This window comes from Neopsephotus bourkii, unplaced genomic scaffold (genome assembly GCF_033783945.1).
Source record: "Neopsephotus bourkii isolate Nb327-2 ecotype Australia unplaced genomic scaffold, CSIRO-AGI_Nbou_v1 NB_1080, whole genome shotgun sequence".
In the NCBI taxonomy this organism is placed as follows: domain Eukaryota; kingdom Metazoa; phylum Chordata; class Aves; order Psittaciformes; family Psittacidae; genus Neopsephotus; species Neopsephotus bourkii.
In genome coordinates this window covers 1888823-1911489 of record NW_026901568.1, presented here as the reverse complement: position 1 = coordinate 1911489, position 22667 = coordinate 1888823, and the positions used below count along the sequence as shown (strand labels likewise).

General features: G+C 37.9%; 1 protein-coding gene across 2 annotated transcripts in view; it reads left to right on the top strand.

Annotated features, from left to right (window-relative positions):
• The window catches only part of SHQ1 (SHQ1, H/ACA ribonucleoprotein assembly factor), a 50079-nt gene that overhangs the window by 18257 nt on the left and 9155 nt on the right, over positions 1-22667 (top strand). The window contains exons 9-11 of one of the 2 annotated variants that reach the window (XM_061362105.1): positions 2-55; positions 2612-2735; positions 9084-9204. In XM_061362105.1, coding sequence (XP_061218089.1) covers positions 2-55; positions 2612-2735; positions 9084-9204 — 299 coding nt within the window. The remainder of the gene's footprint in view (position 1; positions 56-2611; positions 2736-9083; positions 9205-22667) is intronic. The other variant, XR_009726774.1, reaches the window with a different exon arrangement.

Genomic DNA, 22667 nt, shown 5'->3' with positions numbered 1-22667 from the left:
GGTAGAATCGTCTTGGAACATAAGGAAACTGAGTGCAACATTGTGCTGGCTGGAGGTAAGTTGAGACTTCAGTTTTGCATTATCTGCTTGCTGTATTATTTGGTTTTGGTAGTGGATGTTGCTTTTCTGGAAAGCTTACTGTTTCAGTATGAAGATTAATTAAGTATATGTTCTCTTTCTAATAAATGCTATGAGAAATAGTTTGTGACTTCTGGGTTTCCAGCTACTACCATCCTCCACAGGCTGCTCTCCTCTGTCTGGGAATGGGCCACCTTCTGGACCATTCTGGAAAAGCTGAGGATAGGTGCTACAGAAAAGCTGCTTGTCCACACACTGTCCTGAGCTCCTGGGCTTGATTCATAGGTTCTGACCTTTATTTAGGAAGTAATTGTAATTAATCTTCACATATGCATGTGCAGCTCTGTGCTTAGGGCAAGAAAATAGAGCTGCCTAGCTCCTTGATCAGAAGTCATAGATACCTTCTTATTTAATAGTTGAAAGCATGTTAAAGTAGAAAGGGCATATGAAGGGCATAAAAAGCAGGGAATGTAATTTCTTAGTGTTTGTGTCTCCTGTAAGTCTTACCTCAGATGCATGTTTTATTAACTTTTAGAGATGGCAGGCCTTGATAAAGAAGCTTATTGTTCGCTTTGGGTTTTTTGACTGCTGAACTCTTCTTCAGCCTTCCTAGTTCATTATTCTGCACTTCTAGCTCACTCTTTTTCTTGCCTGCAAGTGAGGCACCTTCTGACTTCTCCTCAGTTCTGCTGTGTGGCTTCAGAATATGTTGGGAGAGCAGAACTGGGAAGCCCAGACATAAATGGAAAGCCAGCGATGGCAAAAGCTTTTACAACTTAATCAAAAGGTGATTGGTGGTTCTTTTTCTTCTCACCTGTCATGGAGAAGTTGAATTCCAAATTCCATATTCTTGTAGCAAAAACACTTCAGTTCTGTGGTTGTAGAACTTTTGTCTCAGGGTTTAATGATTATGTGATCTTTCAGATGCTGAATGCTTTTTGTTTCAGGTTTTTTGCACTTACTAGTCGTGTGTTGCTTTACCCACCCCCTTCTTTGCAGCATTATTGCCACATCCCCATTTGTTTAGTTGCTGGTAGCCCTTTGAAAACTGACATAGACTACAGGAAATAAACTGAATTCTCTTCTTTGCACTTTCACATTGTTTACTGAAAGCACACAAGCCTGTATCATTTAGTTGTTATGGTCCTGGAAGTGGAAGGGACTTAACCTGGTCTGTAATCCACTGTTTCTTACAACAGCAGTAAGCTAGAAAGGACTGTCTCATCTTCATTCCTGAAATTACTGAGCCCATTGTCAGTTTGCAGGATGAAAAATGAAATTTGACAGGATTTTTTTGCGTTCAGTCCTTCAAAGGTTGCTTGTAGTGGTGAATGTTATGTTCAGTGCTATGGTTTTCTAGATCTGTTTTAATTTGTTTCTATTGACCGTTCTGCAGTCACAAAGGAGTGCAGTTAAAATGCAGTGATTGCCTTGAATCTTGAATTCTTTTCATATCCATGTCCGAACATAGTGAAGGAGCTTTCTGCATGTGCTTATCCTATAATATATAAGTTCTTAGAGCAGTCTGTGCCAACAGTATATTTCACACCCAGAAAATTCAGTCTCCTGGCACCAAGCTGTTAATAACTATATCTGTTCTACAAGCCATGTAGAGGCGGGTGTTTTCATCAATCTGTAAACAAAATTGCCTCAGCTGTGGTTTGATTGAACTGACTGCCATTTTGCTGTGTGTGACATGTACACACCTTAGAGTCTAAATATTAAATAAGAAAACATAAATTATTTAAATGCTTACTGGTGCTCCATTAAAATAAAAAATGGGTTGAGGTAGTTCTATAATGCAAAAAAAGTGCTGGCTGTCAGCAAAGCGTTTTTATTAATTTGAATAAATTGAGAGTTTGAGATGAAATAGGTGTTTTGATTTGCATTCATAAATGGAATATTTTGTCTTGAAAAGTGAAAGCTGGAAAGGAAATCATTCTCTTAAGTTAATGCCTCTGGCCTGAGTAAGTTTGAGGTCTTCCTCGCTTGTGAAGAAGGACAAAGAACTGTTTTCCCTGAGCAGGTATATTTATCCCTGTCTCAAATATCTGTAATTTCCCAAAAGACGAAGTCATGTATCATTTTTAAAGATCTTACATGTACACATGTATTTTGTTAATATCATGTGGTTTTAATTTTTCTTTATTCTTAAAAGGCTTTTTATAGTTTCCCCTTAATATATGTAATAATGTGGGACAGATGTAATATATTGCTTTAATCTAAAGTATGGCGAAGTCTTGAGTTAGATGTTTTATTCTAATGTTCTCTAAATTCTTCTTTTAGTTCAAAACCACTAAAACGTATAAGACTTCAGTTAACCTGCCGTGCAAACTAAATGTGCAGTGTCTTGTTTCTATTTAACATTTTGGTTTCCATAGCTATTAAAATACACATTTTTAGATAAATAATATAGTCAAATGTGCTCTATTCTGCTGTGATTTTTTTCCTTAAAGGAAAACAAACAAAGACCTAATTCTTCTTGTATAGGAAAGCACACAGACTAATTCAGATTTTTCACTGATACACACAGAGGTTCACTAACATTCATGATGTCCTGGTATCTTTTGGAAGAAGAGTGCTGTGCTATCCCCTATACAGACATTTTGGATTGGTGACACGTGCCTTCAGTGATACCGTCATGATACTGCAACTAGGTAAGTTTTTTAGGGATTGGAAATGATGCTGCATACCCACATTCAGTTTGTGTCTGGGGTTTCTAATGATTTTTTCTAATCCTTTGGCCAGTTTCACCCACACTTGATAGATAGTGACATTTCTGGACATCTTGTGGTTTTGTGAAAATGGGGCTAAGGAGAGAAGAGAACAAAATTAGTGTCCTTAGCAGGGAAAAGCCCCTGAAGCAACTCATTTATTAGCCAGCAGATAGTGCATGCAGTTGTGGTATAAACTCAGCTGTATTATTCATGCCAGAAAATATTATGAATGAAAGGCACAAATAAATTTCATTAATCATCTTTAGAAAAATCTTTGATCCAATCTTGTCTTTTGATAAATCAAGATTGTCGAACTGTGGTTTGTAAAGCTTTAGCGAAAGGGTCTTAAAAGTATTTTTCTCTATACTGTATTTGTCTGTAAAGAGAATTTTCTGTTGGACAAGAACATTTTAATGAAGCTTTTGTTATGATAGGTTAGATGGTATAAATTTTTAGACCCTATTCTAAAGGTGTCTTAAGTTTTTATGTCAAGGCAGGGTCTCTTAGCAGCAATCACTGTGTTTTCTGTTGTTGTGTTCTTTAATTACCTGACTGAAACAGTGTTGAAAAAGATTGGAAGGGTTTCTGATAACTTCCATGATTTGTCTCCGAAGGGAAATTTTTAAAGCATCATTGTCTTCATTTATTCCACCTGTTCTGCTTGCTTAAGGTCTCCTCATCATGGTTTCGTAGTTGCAAATCTGGGCAGCTTCTCTGCATTACTTAATGTTTGAAAGAAATATTGTTTTAATTTAACCCTTATCAGTGATGATGAGATTTTGCCAGAAAGGAAGCTTACCCTTGTGTGGACTTCCTGCTCTCCTTGCCGGTCTCTTTTTCTAGAATTAGATCTTCTGTTGGGTTGTTGGTTTTGTTTTTTTTGTTGTTTAACTGAGCCAGTCCATCAACTGTTTTCCTTTTTCCTGTTCAAATAACTATTAGCATTAGTAATTCCTAAACTTTTCTGTTGCATGTGCCATACACAATCACACATTTAAGAGCAAGAGGTGGATTTGTAATTCATGTTCCATGTTATAGCTCTTTGTAGGAATAAGGCAAAATGGTTGAGATGACTCTGTGCAAGTCCAGTGGTAGTTTGGGAAGAGCAGAGATCGATTTTTATCAGCAAAAAAACTTGTTCTTTTAGCACTTCCTGTATAATTTTTCTCTCTTAGAAGCAGAGGCCAAAATCTGACCTGCATATGTTACCTTAGTTCTCTGCTTTTTACTAGGAAAATAAGTAAGTAACAGCTGAGTAGAGTTTTCAAAAAAAACCAAGCAGTGAATGCCATGAAAACCATTCTATTGCAAAATAATGAAATAAAAATAATAATGGAAATTTAATTTAAAACTGAAGAATAAGAAGCTGACTACACAGTATGTATTTGTAGCTTTGTTTTGTTTCACATTCAGAAGTGGCGCTTTCACCTTAATGACTGCAAATTATCCTTTCAGCAGTGACATTTATTTATATATTCACTGTTTATCCCAGACAGCTTTCATGTAATAGAACAGGTTTTCAAATCTATGGTTGTTCCAGCTTCAGTTGTGCAGGTGTACACAGCCATGTTTTATCTTGGGTTGTTAAAGTGACTTGCAACTTTTCTATTTATTACTACTTTCAAATAAAAGCGTTAAGTGCTAGGTACATATATTACTTTTTGGACAGCAGAATCACTCAGAAGCAGCTCTTCGGTTTGTTTTCAATGCTTTTGAGTTGCAGGATTAAAACAAACCAACCAGAAAAACTAAGCAAACGAAAAAACCCTGCAATCAAAACACAACTGCCAAAGACTATTGATGATTCAAAGTACCATTTACGTTATAACAGTCAGGTAGTGAAGTTCTAAGGGGAAGATGTATCTCTCCCTCTTCACTTATCTCCACTGGCTTATACTGCTGTTCATAAGTGGGAAAAAATGAAATTCTGATAACAAAACAGAAATACAGAGCTGTCAGCCTTTTAGGTCTTTTTCTGAAGAAGAGAGCACATGAGAGGTAAGCTGTTTGCTTTTCTTTTAATGCTGCGATGGAAAATGGTGAATGGATGAGTGAACATTCAGTGATCCAACAAAATACTTGCAGCAGTTTGGTGAAGGAGGTGGCATCTGCAACACTCTGTCAGGTTTCCTTATTTATCCTCCTACACTGGACATGTGGCTGATGTTGCCTCCTTACCCTATGCTTCCAAAGCACGGTGGCCCAGTAGTGCTTGTAATCATGGTCTCCTGGTGTCACTCATAATGGTCTTGCTCCAACAGCAAGGTCCCTGTCTTCTCTGAAGGAGTATTTTTTTTATGCTCACTCATTCTTTGGTGGGACAGGAGGCAGGCTAGCCTGGTTTTTTTTGGCCTCAGTGATTTGCATTAAAATCACTGCCATAAGCTTTAGAAGAAATTTTAGCTGATGGTTCAGATGCTTTAGAAGCAGTAGATGAAATTAAGCAATGCAACAGGTTTGGCTTTGTTCTGTGTCTGTGCTGTGCTGGTTTATTGGAAAACAGTCTAGATGTTTCTTCCTTCAAACTTCACTGGAAGTTGAGCCATGCTTTTGAGGAATTTCTGTTTTTTACAAAATCCTTTGCAAAACCCTCTTTTACAAAACCCTCTTTGTTTGCTGGAAATAATACACTGTATTGCAGTATATTTCTGATGAACATGAAAAATGACTGTCAAATAACGGATAATTAATTCAGTTAAATACTAACACAAAACCATTCCTCCTTGTATAGATGCAGGAGGATGGTGTTTACCTTAAAGGGAGAATTGGTTTGAGTTGATGCAAGCCGCATCCTGACTTGAGGTTTCTTTCAGGATGTTGGTAGCAGAAGCTGGGACACAGTGTAATACAGTGCTTTAATAATAATATGCACAGTAAACTAATTTATTTTAAAGTACAAAAGAATTTTGATGGGACTGAATTGTTACGCCTCAAGTTATGTGACTTGGCTTTAAAAATCTTAGAGCTGTGGTGGTGGATCGCTTCCAAGGTGCAGAATACTGCATTTTTGAGCTATTAAGGATCCTTGCGTGTGGTTGAAACACTTTATTTTGAATTAATACTTCCTGCCAAAGTGTTAATTGTAAATTGAATGCATTAAGCTGATGAATGTTGAGGCCTCCAGATATTTTCATAGGCTGTTTTAGTGATATATAATACTTCAAATACTTCAGCAATAGTGTTCAAAATTCAGCAGTTGTCTACTGTACTTAACCTGTTCTTTGGATAGGATTAATAAAGGAAAAGAAATGCAGTGGTACATCCAGCTACAGTGCTATATGCAACACGATGTGCATACTGCATTTGACAGCTGACTAACAGAACTTCGTCAGGTATGTCTTTATGTAAATACATGGAACCCTTTTTCTTTTTGTAAAGAGCTGTAATAAGTGATGTAGGTTGGTTCTGTCTGTATTTACTGACACTGTAACCATTGCATAATACTGATTTTGAAGTGATTGTCTATGAGCCAGTAATGAAGATAACTCATTTGCAGTTTTTTTCTGTGACATAAAAGTTGCTTTGCTTTGCTTCTTTCCATGCAGAAATTAATACTAATAGATTTTAGATTATATAATTCCCTATTAAAAACAGTACTATTGCTTCACTGGGGTAAGTTATTATCAGGATATTTCCATTTAAAAGTCATCGAGTGCTTTTCCTCTTGGTTTTAAGAATGCTGCTGTTCTCTTTTTGATGAGACAATAAAGTTCGGTTCCTCTTTTTACATAAATGGTCTTCCGTCTTGAAAACATGGAAGAACATAAGGAAGTCTCCAGGAAAAATAACTTACTGTAAAATAGAATGATGGAGCTATTAATTTCCTTTGCTTCCCATTATTCAGTATGAAAGCTGGTAGAATTTCATGATGATGTAAAATCAGTGTGTTATTTATATCAAATGGCAGAGAGAGCTGGGGTCAAATTATTATTACAGCCTTTAGTGAAGTAGTTTGTGGAAAGAGGACTGGATTTCTGCAACTGTAGAATTAAAGTTGCAGGCTGTTACCTACCAGCTGTTGTAGCAATGAACTCCAGAAAATCCTGTGATCTGCACAAATCTGCTCTGACTTCTATAATTCTTGCCTTGTCTGATCAGCCTCTCTGCTTCTTTTCCTCTGAAGTTGCAGCTCATCCTCTCTCCAGCAGGAGTACAACGATTTTTTTTAATGGCGGGCAAAGAAAACCACCTTTGTCTCATAAAAATGATGGGTTAATGCATAGAATTGATATCCCATCTTTCAATATTTTCCAATTGCAAGTTGGTTGTTAACCTCCTTTACATTTAACACAGATCTTCACGCAAAAGACAGAGGGTATTAGAGTGTCTTATGTTTTCTGACCCAGTTCACTGTATAGTTCACATATAGTTGCAGTGGCACATGGTAAAGAGCTGTGGGAAAGAGGGAGGCAAAGGACTGCAACAAAGAGTGCTTAAGCCAATGTAAATAATAATACTACTGACAACATAGCCACAGCCTTAAAGTTAAGACCAGCTGTCTACTGAAGACTGAAGTAGATAGCCAGACAGAACCTGTGATATGGAATTTCACAGAAATAGGCCAAGAATCATTATCTGTGTGTGAGAATATCCTACATTAGGCTTAAATAGTGTTTTTCAGCTCCGATTCTTCCTGTGGTAAGGAGTTAAAGGCAGTTTTGTCTGAGGACGTCTTGTTTATAACGTGTGTGTAGAAGATGCATGTTCTGAAAGCAGAAGTGTAATAGTTTGCTACAGTTCGTGTGTTTGCCATGAACAGAAGGTTCCCTTAGTAAGTCTGGCTAGATTTGAAGCCTCTCTGATTAGAGGCCCATTAAGCTGCTGTAATCCAAACCTTTAATTTATGAAGTAAGACTACTTTTCATTGAGAATTAGTGCATTAGTCACTGATTTACATTGTTACTTGGCAGGTGAGTAACAGGAGAGGATGTTGGGCTGGCAGCTTGACAGCTAGAACCTTAAAAAATTAGCAAAATTTTCATTCCACATATAATTTATTTTTGAAAGAGCACACTTTTCATTCACAGTAGTTAAGTTTGACAAGCTTGGCTCGACAGGCAGTGCTGGTGATACAATCAAAAGTTCATCAGTTACATTTGGGATTTTATGTTCTTTTTCCTGACTTTTCTTCAGTTGGTCTCTTCCAAACCAGTGGGGTTTTCAGTTCTGTTGGTGGCTTTTTCCTGTCCACGTCCTTACTCCTTATTGCCATCCACGTCCTTTAACTTTCATTCTCTGTCTATGGACTTAAAAGTAAGCAAACAGATTTTGTGCTTGAACAGCAGGGGGAGTTCTGTTGTTTTTAAAGGCTGTAAAACACAAGTTCATCCGTGTTCAGGTTTCATAGCCTAGGAGGAGGCAGCCTCTTGGGAGAGGGTTATTAGATTCCATTTGCAGTAGTGGCTGTTTTCATTTCAATGGTGTTTGGGTTTTTTTCCCTCCCATTAAACAGTGAAAATAATTATTTATTTTTGTTTAGTGTTCCAGTGCTTAACCCTTTAGCAACTTTCATCAGAAAACGTAAGGGAGGAGATTCCAGCTAACTGGAAGTTACATCAGTCAGTTCTTTTCTTCGTAAACTGTGTTTGCATATGAGGAAAATCAAACGGGCTACGGAAAGGTTTCCAGTTGTAGAATGAGAAAACATGCAAGTTTTTAATCTTTTACTGTATTTATCAGCTAGCTCCAGTGACACCACCTTGAGCCTGAAGTGAGTTTTTCTTTCTGGGGGCTCAGTTTGCCAAATTACTCTGTAACTAACAGAAGCAGGAAAAGTTCTGCTACTTTAAAGCCATGGTGAGATGTTAGGTGATGGCGTTGCTTATGTTGACTTACATGATTCCTGTGGCTCCTGCATGCTTGACCCTCTTGTAGGCTGTGTGTTCGCAGCCTTGCTGCTTTCCAAGGCAGGTATTTGTGTTAGGCGTGTAGCGAAATGTTTTCTCATTCTTCACAAAGAATATGACTGTGCTGGAGTTCAGGCCAGCACAGCTCAGAAGTGGAAAGGCTGGGGGAAGGGGCTGCTTCAGCTGCAGGGAATTACATGCATGACTCTGCCTTGAGACTTTAGTCTTGAGGAGAGATTCCTGCTGAATTCAGAGGCTCCACATCCACATAGATGTGGGTACTGAAGGGCATAGTCCTATTACTGCCGTTCAGAGATTGTGAATCAACTTAAAGGTAGAAGATGCTTGTAGATATTATGGTTATTAAAGTCTCAAAGGTGAGAAGGTGGTAAAGATTATCTATAATTTCTAGTGAATTACAAAACTAAAAATCTATTTCCAGGAAAAGCTGCAGTTTTGAAGTGTCTGCTGGACATTCACAAGATTTTTATGGAGAGTGACCCTGCCTATATCCTGAATGATCTCTTCATTACAGACTATTGCATCTGGATTCAAAAAGCTAAGTAAGTTCTCAGGTAGTTATTGATGCGGGGAATGTTTTTAGCATACTACATCTATGAACAAGTATCAGTAAAATTCCATCTCCTGTAAATGGAAATGTGATCGGTGCTTTTCATTTAGTAACGTTGGCTGTCCAGCTATTCTTACTACATAAGCAAAGACATTCAGTGCATTTTTGTATGTAGCGACACCATTGGGGGAGGAAGGGAGGAATCACATTTAAAAATGTGAATTTTCATTAATATTTTAATTTGGGGGGGGAGGGTATAAGGGGACCAGCTTCTAGAGAACTTTCATTCTGTTATGACCTTTCTTAGGAAGAAAAATGTTTATATGGCAATCATGTAGCATTAGGAAAAAGGTTGAAAGCAACTCCTAGTTTGGGATTAAAATCTTGATTTCCAGTAGAAATGACAACTTCCTGTGCCCGGTCAGGCACGTGCAAACCATTTACATCTGTATGAAACAGTTGATTTATGGATTGTAACAGTTGTACTAATTGATTATTAACAGCAGAATGTGTTGCAGATCTCTGTTCACTGTGTACTCTTGTCCCTGTACTTGCTGCCAGCTCACTCTCCCTGGCAGTATGCTGTGGCTTCCACTTCACTTGAGAGGAAACAGTGACTGCCACTTCCAGACTAACTGCCTATTCAGCACTTCTGCATCTCACCTGTGTTCTGTCAACTGGAGCCAGCATGGCTTCATTTATTTCCAGAGTCTTGGGAACCTGCAACCAGACTGGTTAGACATACCAGCATGGTTTAATCATTTAAAAAAGAAATATTGGTAGGAAAACAGGGAGAAATGGATTAAATAAACAAAGAAAACTGTATGTTCAAGTCTTACTAAGCTTTACATTTTTCTTGTCAGATTTATTCTGTTTTTCATACAGTTATTTTTTTTCTTCCTTTTTATGTCTTCAGCAGCCTTCTCTGAAGGCTTTCAAAAGTACATGTATGACTTGCAAGTAACATTTCTCTCAAAAGGAAGGTATTAGTAATACAAACAAAAAATGCCATTGGTGCATTTGTTAATATAGCAACATACAGACTCATAAACAGTTTAAATATAGTCTTTGTATTCTAGCTCACAATTTAATGAGAGACTGTAGGAGGAAAAATAACTTAAGTGCCCAAGACAAAAGAAGCAGTGAGGGAATATAGAGGGAACTTGGTAATAATCATGATCAGAAAGAGGGATATGAAACATAATTGAGCCAGCTTGCGTAAGCTTTATGCTTAGGTGTGACTCCACCAGTACTTCTTACAGAATTAAAGGCTTTCAGTTCTTAGCTGCTTATTACATGTTGTATATATTGCTGATTTCTATTCTTTGTATGCTTTCGATGTCTATGTTCTTATAGATAACAATACACAAAATATTCTAAAGCAACAACAGACATTTCCAAACATTTTAATTTGTCTATCCTGATCAGTTACAGGAACAATTAGGAATAGCCAGTTCATTTTACACTGTCATTTTTGAGGAGGTCTTGGCCACACCTTAAATACAGGAGTTGAGAAAGTAAATGGGGAAGGAGAAAGTTATTTTGTGCATCTTTCACATAAGACTGTAAATTACTGCTGCCTGTATCAGTGTGTATAGTATCTAGCAAGTCAGTCATAAAAACCATGGCTTTACTTTAAATACAGCAGAGGAAAAGGTATGGTAGATATAAGTGACTGATACATTAGCACATTTACTCCCAGACGCATACATTATGTACCAGTTAAGCAGAACTGACAGCTTCTGGAAAGAGGGCAATTAAGCTATCTTATTGTCATAATGACATGGCACAATAGTTGTCTGTCATTAGGAGAACAGGAGAAAGAGGAACTGCAGAAACCTCTCCTATTTTTAGGATCTGAATCAGGAAAGCATTTAAGCATATGCTTAAGTCATTCCTGTTCTGTTTAGCAGTGAAGCATGTGCTTGAGTTAAGCATGTGTGAACAGGAACACTTGGTTTTTTCCCTTATGTTGAAGGTAACAAGAAGTTCTCTTGTCATTCAGAAAATACCTTAACAGATACAGAAATGGGTGGTGGCTTGTCCATTAAGGACAAGGGTTCCCATCTCCCCAAGGAGAGTAAGGCATCTGAAGAGGAGGGTGGTATGGCTTTTGTTCCAGGGGAAGAAGGCTGTAACATCCCTCTGGTAATTGCCTTTGTGGAGAAAGAGTTTTGGGAGGTGAAGTTGTGTGTAGCTATTTTTGTGGTGGTCTTTCCGTGACGTTATTTGCATGTCTGGTCAGACTCTGTGTTGTGTCTCAGCTATTCTTTGCTCCCTGCAAGCTTCATTAACTTTCTTTGTTTCAGTTTCCTCCTCTCCATAGCTGTAGTTCCAGGGCACTCTCAAAACCTTTGGAGGGATTTTCTTTGATTCGTCTCTTTCCCTGTTATGTAGCCAAGTCCTAGTGGAGGTTGGGGCCTCTTTGCTTAAACAGTTAAAACAGACTGTGGGTTCTTTTTAGTGAAGAATATGGTCACTTTAAAAACAGCTGGAAGCAAGCTTTTTAGCTCACCTGTGCTGGCAGAGAAAAGTCTGAGAGCTGTAGGTTTAGAAAAGACGGCAAAAGGTAATGGAGGTATCGAGTGGTGGGAAGCTGCAGTCCTATTCCAGTTGCAGTCTCCAAAAGAGGAACACTGCTGGTAGGTACTAGCTTTTAAATACACAAACCTCATAGCCAGCAGTGTGTCAGTAGCTGATTACAAATTTGGTTGAGATCATAGTTTGGCTGTGACTAAGTTAGATGAATAAGTGAATGTGTCACTGGGCTGGCAAAAGATGATTTATTTTAAGCACAATGTACCTGGAATTGGAAATGCTTAAGCTGAGTAAAACACATGCAGGTGGCTAGTAGTCACTTGGGTATGGTGAGTACAAGCTGGTGCTTTAATTCTATTTATATTTTTTCCCTCTCAGAAAAAGTATTTCATTCAGGTACCTCTTACTAAGTGAAAAGTACTAGAAGTCTTAGACAATGCAGGATGTTAGCCAAGTATAGCTAAAATACCATCTTCCTGTTCGTAATCGTAAAGCTAACTTCACCTGCTTTCTAGGTTTCTAGAGTCTCTCTTTGAGCTGCTTGTGAAGTGACTATTAATAATCTGATCTATTGCATAAAGAGCCATGTAAATCCTTTTAACTGTTCATTAGGCTTTGAAAAAAGGGAGCATGTTGCTCAGCAAAACTTGCCAGAAAAGAGGGAGAAGTAAATGTTAACCTGGGTAACAAAAGTGAGACAAAGGCAGCTTGTAGTAAATCTCGGCAGGTGGTGTCAACATTTGTGTTGAAAAGCCAGATGCAACCAGATGGAAAATTGCATCTTTAACCCCTGAGGTCATAATGACATGTCATCACTTCATTTGATCCCCCTGCTAAGTGAGCTTATCATCCACCCTGCTGTCACTTCTGTTATTACTTTCATTTCCATAATAAAATTAAATTTAATTTGTCTGCTTTGCATGCCTTTTTTTCCTTTTAGGTCAGAGCTTTTACAAACCCCTATTATACATATGGCAGTCTCTCCAAGGAGAAGTTAGATTGAATTTGCATTATACATCTGAGCTTTTCTCCATCTTTCACACCTTACTTTGAGCAGGAGATGAGGGAGAGGAGTAGTTCTGGGGAAACCCTGGTTGTCTTGATAGCTGCAATATGGGCTACTAAGATCAGGGGAGTCTGGGTGTGGGTTTGTTGCAGGAGAGCTTTTCTTCTTCTGCTGGAGGGGACTTAACATGTCTGTGACCCCATAGGAGTTGTGTTCTTTATTAGAAGTCGGACATTTACCCACTGACTCTTGCTGTGCTGAGGTTCCTTTGTGCAGCCTGATGCCTTTCTCCAGTGTTTTGTATCCCCTTTTGTGCTATTCTCTATTCATGTTGCTTTTTGTTGCCCACTGTTGCATACATGTGCCTTCTGGTAGCTGAGCTGCTTGATGCCTGCTGGCCATAGCGTGAATAGCTAGGTGAAGGGCTGATAGGCTTCCTAGAGTCCTTCTTCAGGCAAGGAGTTGAGTGCATGCTGTCCTGCATCCCTGCATAAGAGAACAGTTAGGCCCATGCTGATTTTAAGTACCTTTACTAGACATTTTAATACATGTGTAGTTTAAAATGTGTAATTTAATATATATCTTCTGTGTTCCTGGATTTGAGGTGAAGCTGTTAGTGTTCCTGGCAGTTTCCGAAGGGTTAATACACTTACTTATGCACAGTTGTATACTTCCCAAAGATTTATGGGTATTAGGAACGCAGGAGGATAAGACGTTCCCATGTAATTTGGTTATATTTTTCATTATCACTATTTTTTTACTTTTTAACTTACCGGCTCACCTTTTATTCATGTTCTATTGCAAAAAATTATAGAGTTGTTTGTTGTGTATCATAGTAGCTTCAACTTGCACCATAAAGGGGATCTGTATGTTGAGAGAGATGACCTGCCTCAGTAAGCCCTTTGGAACTGTATCTGCAACTTGATTTATTATACTGGTATATAGACTCATTTAGTGTATGTGTGCTCTGTGTACATGTGTAAGTATACATGCTCCTCAACCTAAGACAAATGTCATCTTGCTAATTTGGGTGACTGTAGGTGTAACATACCAGTTCAAGCATGGACTATTTAAATAAAAACCAGGATTCCTGGTGGCATTTATATAGTCTCTGTAGAAGCTGCTGTCTTTATTGGAACTAACTAAATTAAAGCGAAGATATTCCTAAGTGTGTTACGTTTTCTTGTCTTGGTTTGCAGGTGAAACATACCCTAAAAGACAGGCTAGGTTCATAGGTCTGTTTTCTTTTTCATCTCTTTGTTATAATTGAAACCTAGTCCTTGTTGCAAAATTACCTAGTCTGAACCCAGCAGGGAGTTGCTGCTTTATGTGTAGGATGTGAAGTTCTCTAAATGTAGGATTAATTACATTCACAGCATGTCACTGAGGTGATGAGATTGACTGTGATTGCTCAGCCCCCCTTTCCTTTTCCCCAGGTTTTCTGAATTACTGTGTTAATCAATATAGTGTAATGTGGGCCTGACGAGTTAAGACCTGATGTTGCAAAGGTATTAAGGAGCCCAAGTCTTTCAGAATAAGAAAATAAGATCTTTGAGATCCAGGATTTTTACTGCCTGTGTCACATTGGATCGTAAAATGCACAAAGGAGTAAGGAACTCGACCTTCAGCATCATAGTTTGTCTGTTGCATTGGTTAAAGTTTGGTAGAAGAAAGATTTATGTTCATTCTGACCTCTTTCTTGGCTTTGTCTGACTTTTAACATTTATTTACAAGTTACCATCTCTTTCTGTTTGTAAAAAGGATCGGGTTACAATGTCTGAGACAGCCTTCTAACACTTTTTAAAGCATACATTTGATCAGCAGAGAAGTGCTGGTAGTTTGACTGTGGTTGTGCCTATTTAAATACACTGTACCACACTGAATCTTCAAAAGCCTCTCTTCAGTTCATGTAAGTATTTACATAGCTATATGAGTTTATTACTAACTGAGTTTATGAGTTTATTACTAATTTCCATTAGGTTCTCTACTCTGTAGAGCATCTTATTTATTTTCCTTGTATCTTGTTACACATGACCAGCTTGCCCTTATCCTATGCTGTCCTTGCTTGTAGGGCAAAAAGCATTTGAAAACAGTTTATGCATTATAGCCTTCCTGAAAGAATTACCTTAAGCTTTTGTTACATTTGGAAAATATTTTGTAGCATATAACATACTTGCCTACAGAAGCTTAAAGATTACAATCTTTATATTAATGCAAATGGAATTTAAACATATATTCCAGTTGCATGTTAAAATTATTTGTGAAACTGATCATCTATCTGCAAACTGAAGAAATTCACCATGGTTGTTATTTGCTAAGACCTGGGGAACTCTGCAAAGTGTTTCAAACTGTGTAGAAGCTGTTTTCATTGTGCCATTTCTGCAGCTGTTTCTTGGCATGTTTGTTGTCTTTAGTGGTTCAAGGTTTTATAAAGCTCAAAATACTGGAATAGAGCAAAACCAGGCTGTTGGTTTTTTTATCTTTTTGCTGCTTGTAGGGTTTATATTCATGCAGTCCTATTCACTCTGTGGCATTGCCATGTAACACTTGAAACTCAGGAGTGTATTCCTAAATGAGGGCTGAACAGTAACTTGTTGACTGTGCACCTCTGCTATGAAATCATTCAGTTCAGATAGGATGATGCAGGAACAAAATTATCCTAAAAGGTTTTCAATGATGAACTGCTAACATGTTTATTAAATTTTCAATCTGTAATGGGGGGAGGAGGGAATGTATTAACAGATAAGGAAAATTAATCAGTGCTTTAAAGTGGTGTCAGATGCTCAAGGAATATGCTAATTTTCAGCATCCAAGATTCAGAAGAACAAAGGTATAAGCAGTAATGTGTTCTGGATGAAAATCCTGCTTCTTGGCTCAGTGGGTTTAAACTGAATTGTACATCATGTTTAAAGCACTTCATACATTTGAGGCAGAGTATACCTTGTGTAGTATTTTATTTTATGTGTATTAGTTTTATTGTCAACTGTGCCCTACTCTCTAGTTACAGTTAAAACTCTCTAGGTTTTACTTTGCCTTCACTGCTGCCCATGTTAACTTTGGCTTAGTGAAGGCTGTGGTAATGTCAGGTTGGATTAAAAACTTTGGTATTCAAAGCAGGTGGTGCAGAGGAAAGCTGAATTGCTTTCACCTTACTGCTTTGAAAGTAGCCTTGCCATCAGCATTATGTTCTGATGTAGCCAGTTTTATTACTTACCAGATAGTGTAAGTACCCCATTGCCACCATCACAAAATCCATTATTTCAGTCTGTCTTGTAGTTAGAGGATTATATTTTTGAATATGCTTCTTCAGTAGTATTGTCATTGTGGATACACTGGAGCCACTTAATTCCCTGCCCCACCGCCTGCAAACCAACTTCGTGGTGGTTGGAGATTTTTGATTTGAAGGCTGTTTCCTTTGCTGTTTCATCTTAGTAAGAGCCACGCAGGTAAAAGGGATAAACCAGAAAATCGTGGTGCTACTTGTGGTCACATTTTTTCCATAAACACAGCAAGAAAGCTGTGTTTTATCTGGTTGTCTTGCTTCACTCTTACTGTCCTGTGATGACTTGCTGTAATTACTGTAATTCCTTCTTGGCAGGCTTTACAAACTGGCATTACTATTGCTGGCAGCTAGTTCAGCATGCAGCAGTATGTTTGCTTACTACCTTGAGTAATCATGCCACATTAGGTTTGCTTTTCATTCACTTCTTTGGTGGCCTACAGTGCTGTATTAACTTTCAGATGTCCCAGCTGATTTTTGAGTTTTTACCAATAATGGCAGTGGCCACTTCAAATGTTCTCTTGGAGGTTCATTTTATGCATATTTCAGTTTACATACCACCGACTGTAGGAGTTACTAATATGTCAGTGTTCTAGGTAACACTGGAAGGGGGGGTAATGAAAAAAGCCTGTAAAAAGGCAGGCTTTTGTTGCTATGTAAACTTAAGATAGTCCATTGTTTTCAGAGTCTCTGTGAGTGCTGTCCAATATCTTTAGCAGTCTGTAAGAAAATACAGTATATGTCTTTTTAAATAAAAAATTATGATACTAAATTTTATTTAGTTGAAAGTAGAAAATGAATTGCACAGGCAACGTGCAATTGAACAATGTGCATTTTAATACAGCCATGTTTAAGATGGCATATTCACAATAAAAGATTGTAGATCACAGTTATACATTGGAGAATACAAGACAGTTGAGAGCAGCGGCTCTAGCAAAATAGGCTGAGCTGTGCTTGGGAATGGTTTGAATCTGATCACCTGTTTATCTCTGAAGAGGTAAGAAGGTGAGTGCAATCTTGAGCTGAAAAAGCAGAGTAGTATCATTTAGGAGAAGGAAGTGGCATGACTTAAAATAGATGATTTCTGAGACTGTGTTAAACCACAGACTAATTCTAGTGTCTGTTCCAAAAGATGTTGAAAAAATGAGAGAATCTGGGGAAGAAAGGTTCCATGAATGTACACATCTGAATGACCTGTTACAGCAAGAGACCCAATGAACTCAGTAGTTCATTGGTAAGAAAGTTAAAGATTGATTTGGACTTGTCTGCAGACATGATGGGATATGGATTTCAGTTCTTAGCCATTGTTTAGTATAACAAAAAAGAACTACAAATAAAATCCATGTAGTTGAACAGGAAACGGGAAAAATTCAGGCAGCAATAAGATTTCATGTTTTCCTAGTGAAGAGGAATTACGAGGTGGCTCATTCTCCCCTGGATGTTGGGTAGTTCTGTACTGTCTTACTTGTTTCCACCAAGATAGCCTAGCTAAAAAAACCCTCGTGATTCCAGCACTAGCTATGGGTCTGGTGCAGAAAGTATTTGAGATTCTGTGTAATTTATTATGTTACTAAAACAGGCTTTTCTAGTCTTACAACAGGAAATGCTATCATTTTCCTTAAAACTTAAATAAGGGTTTACCAATCTATCAAACAGTACGTAGGATGTTGGTGCCCAGATTTATTATTTTCATCCCAAATCATCTGCTCTTAATCCTTAGATCTCCATTCTTTGATTTAAAAATAGCAACTAATAATTTGCAAGCACATTGTATGTCGCTTGTTTCATTGTTTTGATGCATGTTTTTAATACAGCTTCTTTTTGTTTACTGTCATCCTGAGCTGGCATGCCTCACATTAAATGTTGCATCTTATTTAAGGCCTGAGCTGTCACTTCAATTGTCTGTAAAGCAGTAGGTGCATGTAGAGCACTTTGTAAATAACAATACCCAAGTAATGTAATACGCTGACTTAAGAGGCTTAAAGGAAAACATTGTTAGCCCTGAAGGCTGAAAAAGGTGATAGACAGGTGGATGTAATACCAGAAGTTCCCCTTTATATATGTTTTAGCAAGCCCTGTAAAACATGGATTTTTAACAAGGGATTTAATCTCTCCTCCCAGCTGCTAGCTGCAGTTTCCTTTGATGTCTTTCCTCTGTTGTTTTTTTTCCTATTTATTCCATTGCTTTTCTATAGCTCATACTCCTTCAGGCTGTGTCTGAGTGCACCTTGCTGTGGCTAGAGAAGGCAAAGAAGAAAGCCATTTTTCCCCCCCCCTCAGGCTACTGCTTTGATTTTCCAAAGTTGTTGGGAGGCAGTTCCTCTATGGCTGCAGAAGGGTCAGTGATCTGTGTCATGTCTTTTCAGTAGCACATCTCAGCTGACTCCTCTTCTGTTTTGACTAGGGGAAGGATGAGCTTGTGTGGTTGTTGCCTCTAAGCAGGTGGAGTGTACAGCTGTGATCAAAGTGGAAAACTGATCTGCAGGCTGATAATGTCTTCCTGTTTGTTTCTAACCTTGTCAGTAGCTTGCTTGGTCTCTTCTACCTACCCCTTGCAGTGATTGCCCCATGAATCTCAAGACAGAACAGGGGTAGAATGAGAGAGGAGACAAGTGTGGAATGAGATGGTAACTTAGCCTCTGGCCTAATGTCTGCTCTCCACTATTCCCTGGGAACATCTCCTTGCGAGAACTGGGCCATGGCCTGCAAGTTGTCCTGTTGTGGTCAGGAAGACAGATCTGCAGCCAATTCAGTGGGGGGTGGTGCTATTATTATTACTATTAGTAACTGTTATTCATAAGGGGCATGATCATCCACTAGAGTATCTGATAGTGGGTGTCCTACAAACACAGCAGGGTGTGGAGTGAGAGGATGGGAACAGGCCATTCAGTTTATGGCCTTGCAAAAAATCTGATTTCCTGACAGGAGTTTGCAGGATGCTCAGATACAGCGTCTTGTTACGTTCGGGTTATGTGAGTTGAAAATGGATTGTGCGTGGGAAGGCTGCAGGTGGTGTTCTCCCTTCAAATGTTAATGGCCTCAGTCAGAAGCAATGGAGCAGCGTTGGAGTTAAAACTGATCAACCTGACTAGGACTTCTGTTGTTTGGGGGTTAAATTCCATTGTAAAGGGGCAGGATCATGTTGGAGTAATGCGTTTGTTATTGTGCCTTTAAGCCTGTCCATTGTCCTTGTTGTTATTTTTGTAATACATGAATTTAGTAGCATTATCCTGACACTGAAATTCACATTTTCTGCACTGTTTTGTGTGAGTACCTTTCATTCCCATACTGTAATACAAATTGTATAATTTACAGTATTAACAGTGCTGCTTCTGGATCACCAGCAGTGATGGCGAAGACCAAGTTCTAGGTAATGCCAGTTAAGAAATTTGAGGGAGACAGGGCTAATGTAGAAAAATTGTCAGTGTTCAGTTTCTGTAACGTAGCCAATACTTTCTATCATGGTATAAAATCTGCTCCTTTCTCACTGTATTGTGGTGAGTTATCTATTCATCTTTCATTATTTGTATTTATCATATATGGCTTTGGAAGCTGTGCCATTGTTGAATGTTTGGACTGGCTGCAACTTTCTGAAGCTATTTTGGCAACACTGAGCTACTTCTGAGCTCAGTTAAAGTATTCCTAAAACATAAATACTATTCGGATTCTTCTTATAGTCCAATATTAATTCCAAGTCTTGTTTTCTTTTACGAATATTTTCATAGGATCAGCTCCATAACTAAGCTGTACTTGATTTCTTTTATAATCTGTGATTATAAAAGTTTGGTTTCAACTTATCAAAAAGACCAAGTAATGAAAGTAAGATGTTATATTGGAAAGCTTCATCTTTTTTTTTTAAATATTTATAAATGTGAAGTTCAACTCATGCAATATTTAGATCAGTATGAAAGAAGTATGTGGAATTTCAGAATAAATACGGAGGGAAAGTCACTTGAAATACTCAGACTTATTAACATAAAAGGAGTCACTTAAATTGAAACGATGGTGCTGTGCTTTATATTTGATTTATGGTTAACAAACTGTAATACTTTAAGCTATGTAGATAGCAGTTCATGTTTACAAGGCTGCAAGTTGGATTGAAGTGTAAGTATATCATTCTCTTAGTTTCAGAATTCATTTAATGCTTTTTAAAAGCCAGAGTTTCAAGATGAAAGCATCTTATGTTCCCCTTAAACCCACTGGGTTCTTCCACATTAGCGTATGGCGCAGAGCTGCTTTTTGTCACCTGAAGATAAGTGGTAGGTTTCTCTTGTTAGAAATAGTCTTTTTATACTGGATTTCTGCTCTTCTAATCCTGTCAATTTGAAATGGTGGCATCTTGCTTACAGGAAGAGGTATTTTCCTGACTTCTTTCTGAACTCAGTGCTCTCTTTTTTTTTTTTATAGTGTGGTTTTCCTATGTTTAAGATAAATATTTTGTGTGGCGTTAACACTTTTCCAGTCCCCACTTTGTCTCATGTCTACAAGGGAGGGAGCAAAAAAAGATGCCATGTACTTCTAAAAACCCAAGCCTTGTGCCCTAATCTCTTCACCACACTGTCTGACACCTCTACCAGGCAAGGGGCATTATAAGCAGTGGCTGGTTTTAGCACTGATCATGTTTAATGTGTGCATGTCATCGCTTCTTAGCAAGCTAATACATGATAGCTGTGTTCTGCTTGTCTTTTCTTATGAGGGTCATTATTTATACATCTGCTTATTTTCATCAAATATGTAGGAATTTGAAGATCGTAAACTCTAGTTGCTCTTAAATTTGATTGAAGTAGCCTGGTTTCCAAGAGTTGTTAGAAAGGAAATAATACTATAGACATCAACAGTATAAACGTATATATACCTGAGCTATTCAGGCTAAAAAGCAGAATCCATCCTCTTGAGAAGTGGAAAGAATGAGTTCTTACCTGCAGTTACATCAAATACCTTGAATAGACTGAGCACATACTATTTTAGCAGCTGGCTTTTCATAAGGAAGTGTAGAAATGAAGCAGACATTAGTGGTGTGTGTGTGTTTCTTTCCTATGAGGACAGTGGTTAATCTAGTACTACATCATGTGAACAAATGTTGCATTATTTCTGTTGTGTTTACACTCATCTGGCTCTTTTCTTGCTGCGGATAATGTAGAAGATTAGTTAAAGTTTAGGTCCATTTTTACCTGACTCCTGAAGAAAATGGTTCTGTTTCTCCTTCACTAACACATTGAATTCAGCTTTGTTCTTATCTTCCTTACTCATTGATCAGAGCTAATGAGATTTTAACAGAGTTAGTTAGTGGTTCTGCTGCTTACTATAAAAATGTATAATAAACTAAGCATGTGAAACTGTTGAGTGGTGCTGTTTGTGTTCCTCTCTGTTAATGTACTCCCTATTCTGTGATTCTTTCAGATGTCATAAGACAGGTAGGATTATGATGAGCTAACCAGCTAATGAAGGCTGGAAAGTGACTTAGTAAATGTTGCATGTTCATCTTTCTGTTTGATTGATGGAATAATGAACTTTGTGGCTAGAGGTGCCTTTTTTGAATAGGGGTGTCAAATAGGTTTTAGACTTTTCTGTTCTTTATAACCGTATGGCATTTTCTGTTCATGGTGCAGGTATAAAGGAGTATTATCTGTGCTCTTCTGAATGAGGGCCTTTTCTTTCAGTGAAAGGGTTGCCCTGTGTTTCAGCTGCCATGTGTATTTTCTTTTCCACCTCATGCCTTAATCTTCATGGTAGTATTGTTACGCTTTGTTACATTGTAGCCATGTTTCACCATAGAGAATAACTGTGTTCCCAGAGGCCAGATGAAATAAAAGTTTCCCCAAGCTTGTGAGGAATGGGGTAAAGGTGTGTATGAGGTACTTTGCACTAAAATGAGTGTGCGGTTACATTCCTTGTCATAATATGTAATGCACACTGTATGCAGATAGGCAAAGTGGTTGTCACTGTTTGTTAGCACCAAGACTACAGGCTTTCTGTTGTGCATTTCTTTTGGAACTTAATTTGGAGCATTTTAGTTCATTGATCCTGAGCTTACTTTTTCAAAACTACTTCACTATGGTTGGAGGTCATGGATTAGTGTACGATTTGAAGCACTCCTTCAGAGTAACCTTGAAAGTGAAATAAAAATGGTGAAATACAGCATCTCCTGTAAAACACATGCTAAAAGGTATAATTGAATCTTAGCCTCTTATCTCCAGACAGACTCTGAAGCTCATGTTCTTTTGTAACCCATGACTTCTAAAGAGTAGTTTTGTCAAATGGATGATGTGTTTAGTGTGATGAGTTTCTCATTATTGCAGCTGAATGTCCATTTGTGAAGATTCTTTTCTGAACTGGAAGATACATATTTTTTTTCTTTTTTACCTAATTCTATTATTCAGTCATTTGTGCTTTTTTTTGTGCATGTTGACTTCAGATGTTTCTACATTAATGAAGTCTGCTTTTGCATTCAGTGCCATCACCATTGTTGCTTCTGTGTTTTACCAGTCGGGGTTGATCAAACCTAGACTTTTTCAAGTCTTGAATATTTTATTAAAATCAAATTGCCTTTCAATTCTATGTCATAAGAATTCAATCAGTGAATTGTTTTCTTCTTTCTAGCTGTTTGAAGCTGTATGTCAAGTGTGGAGGG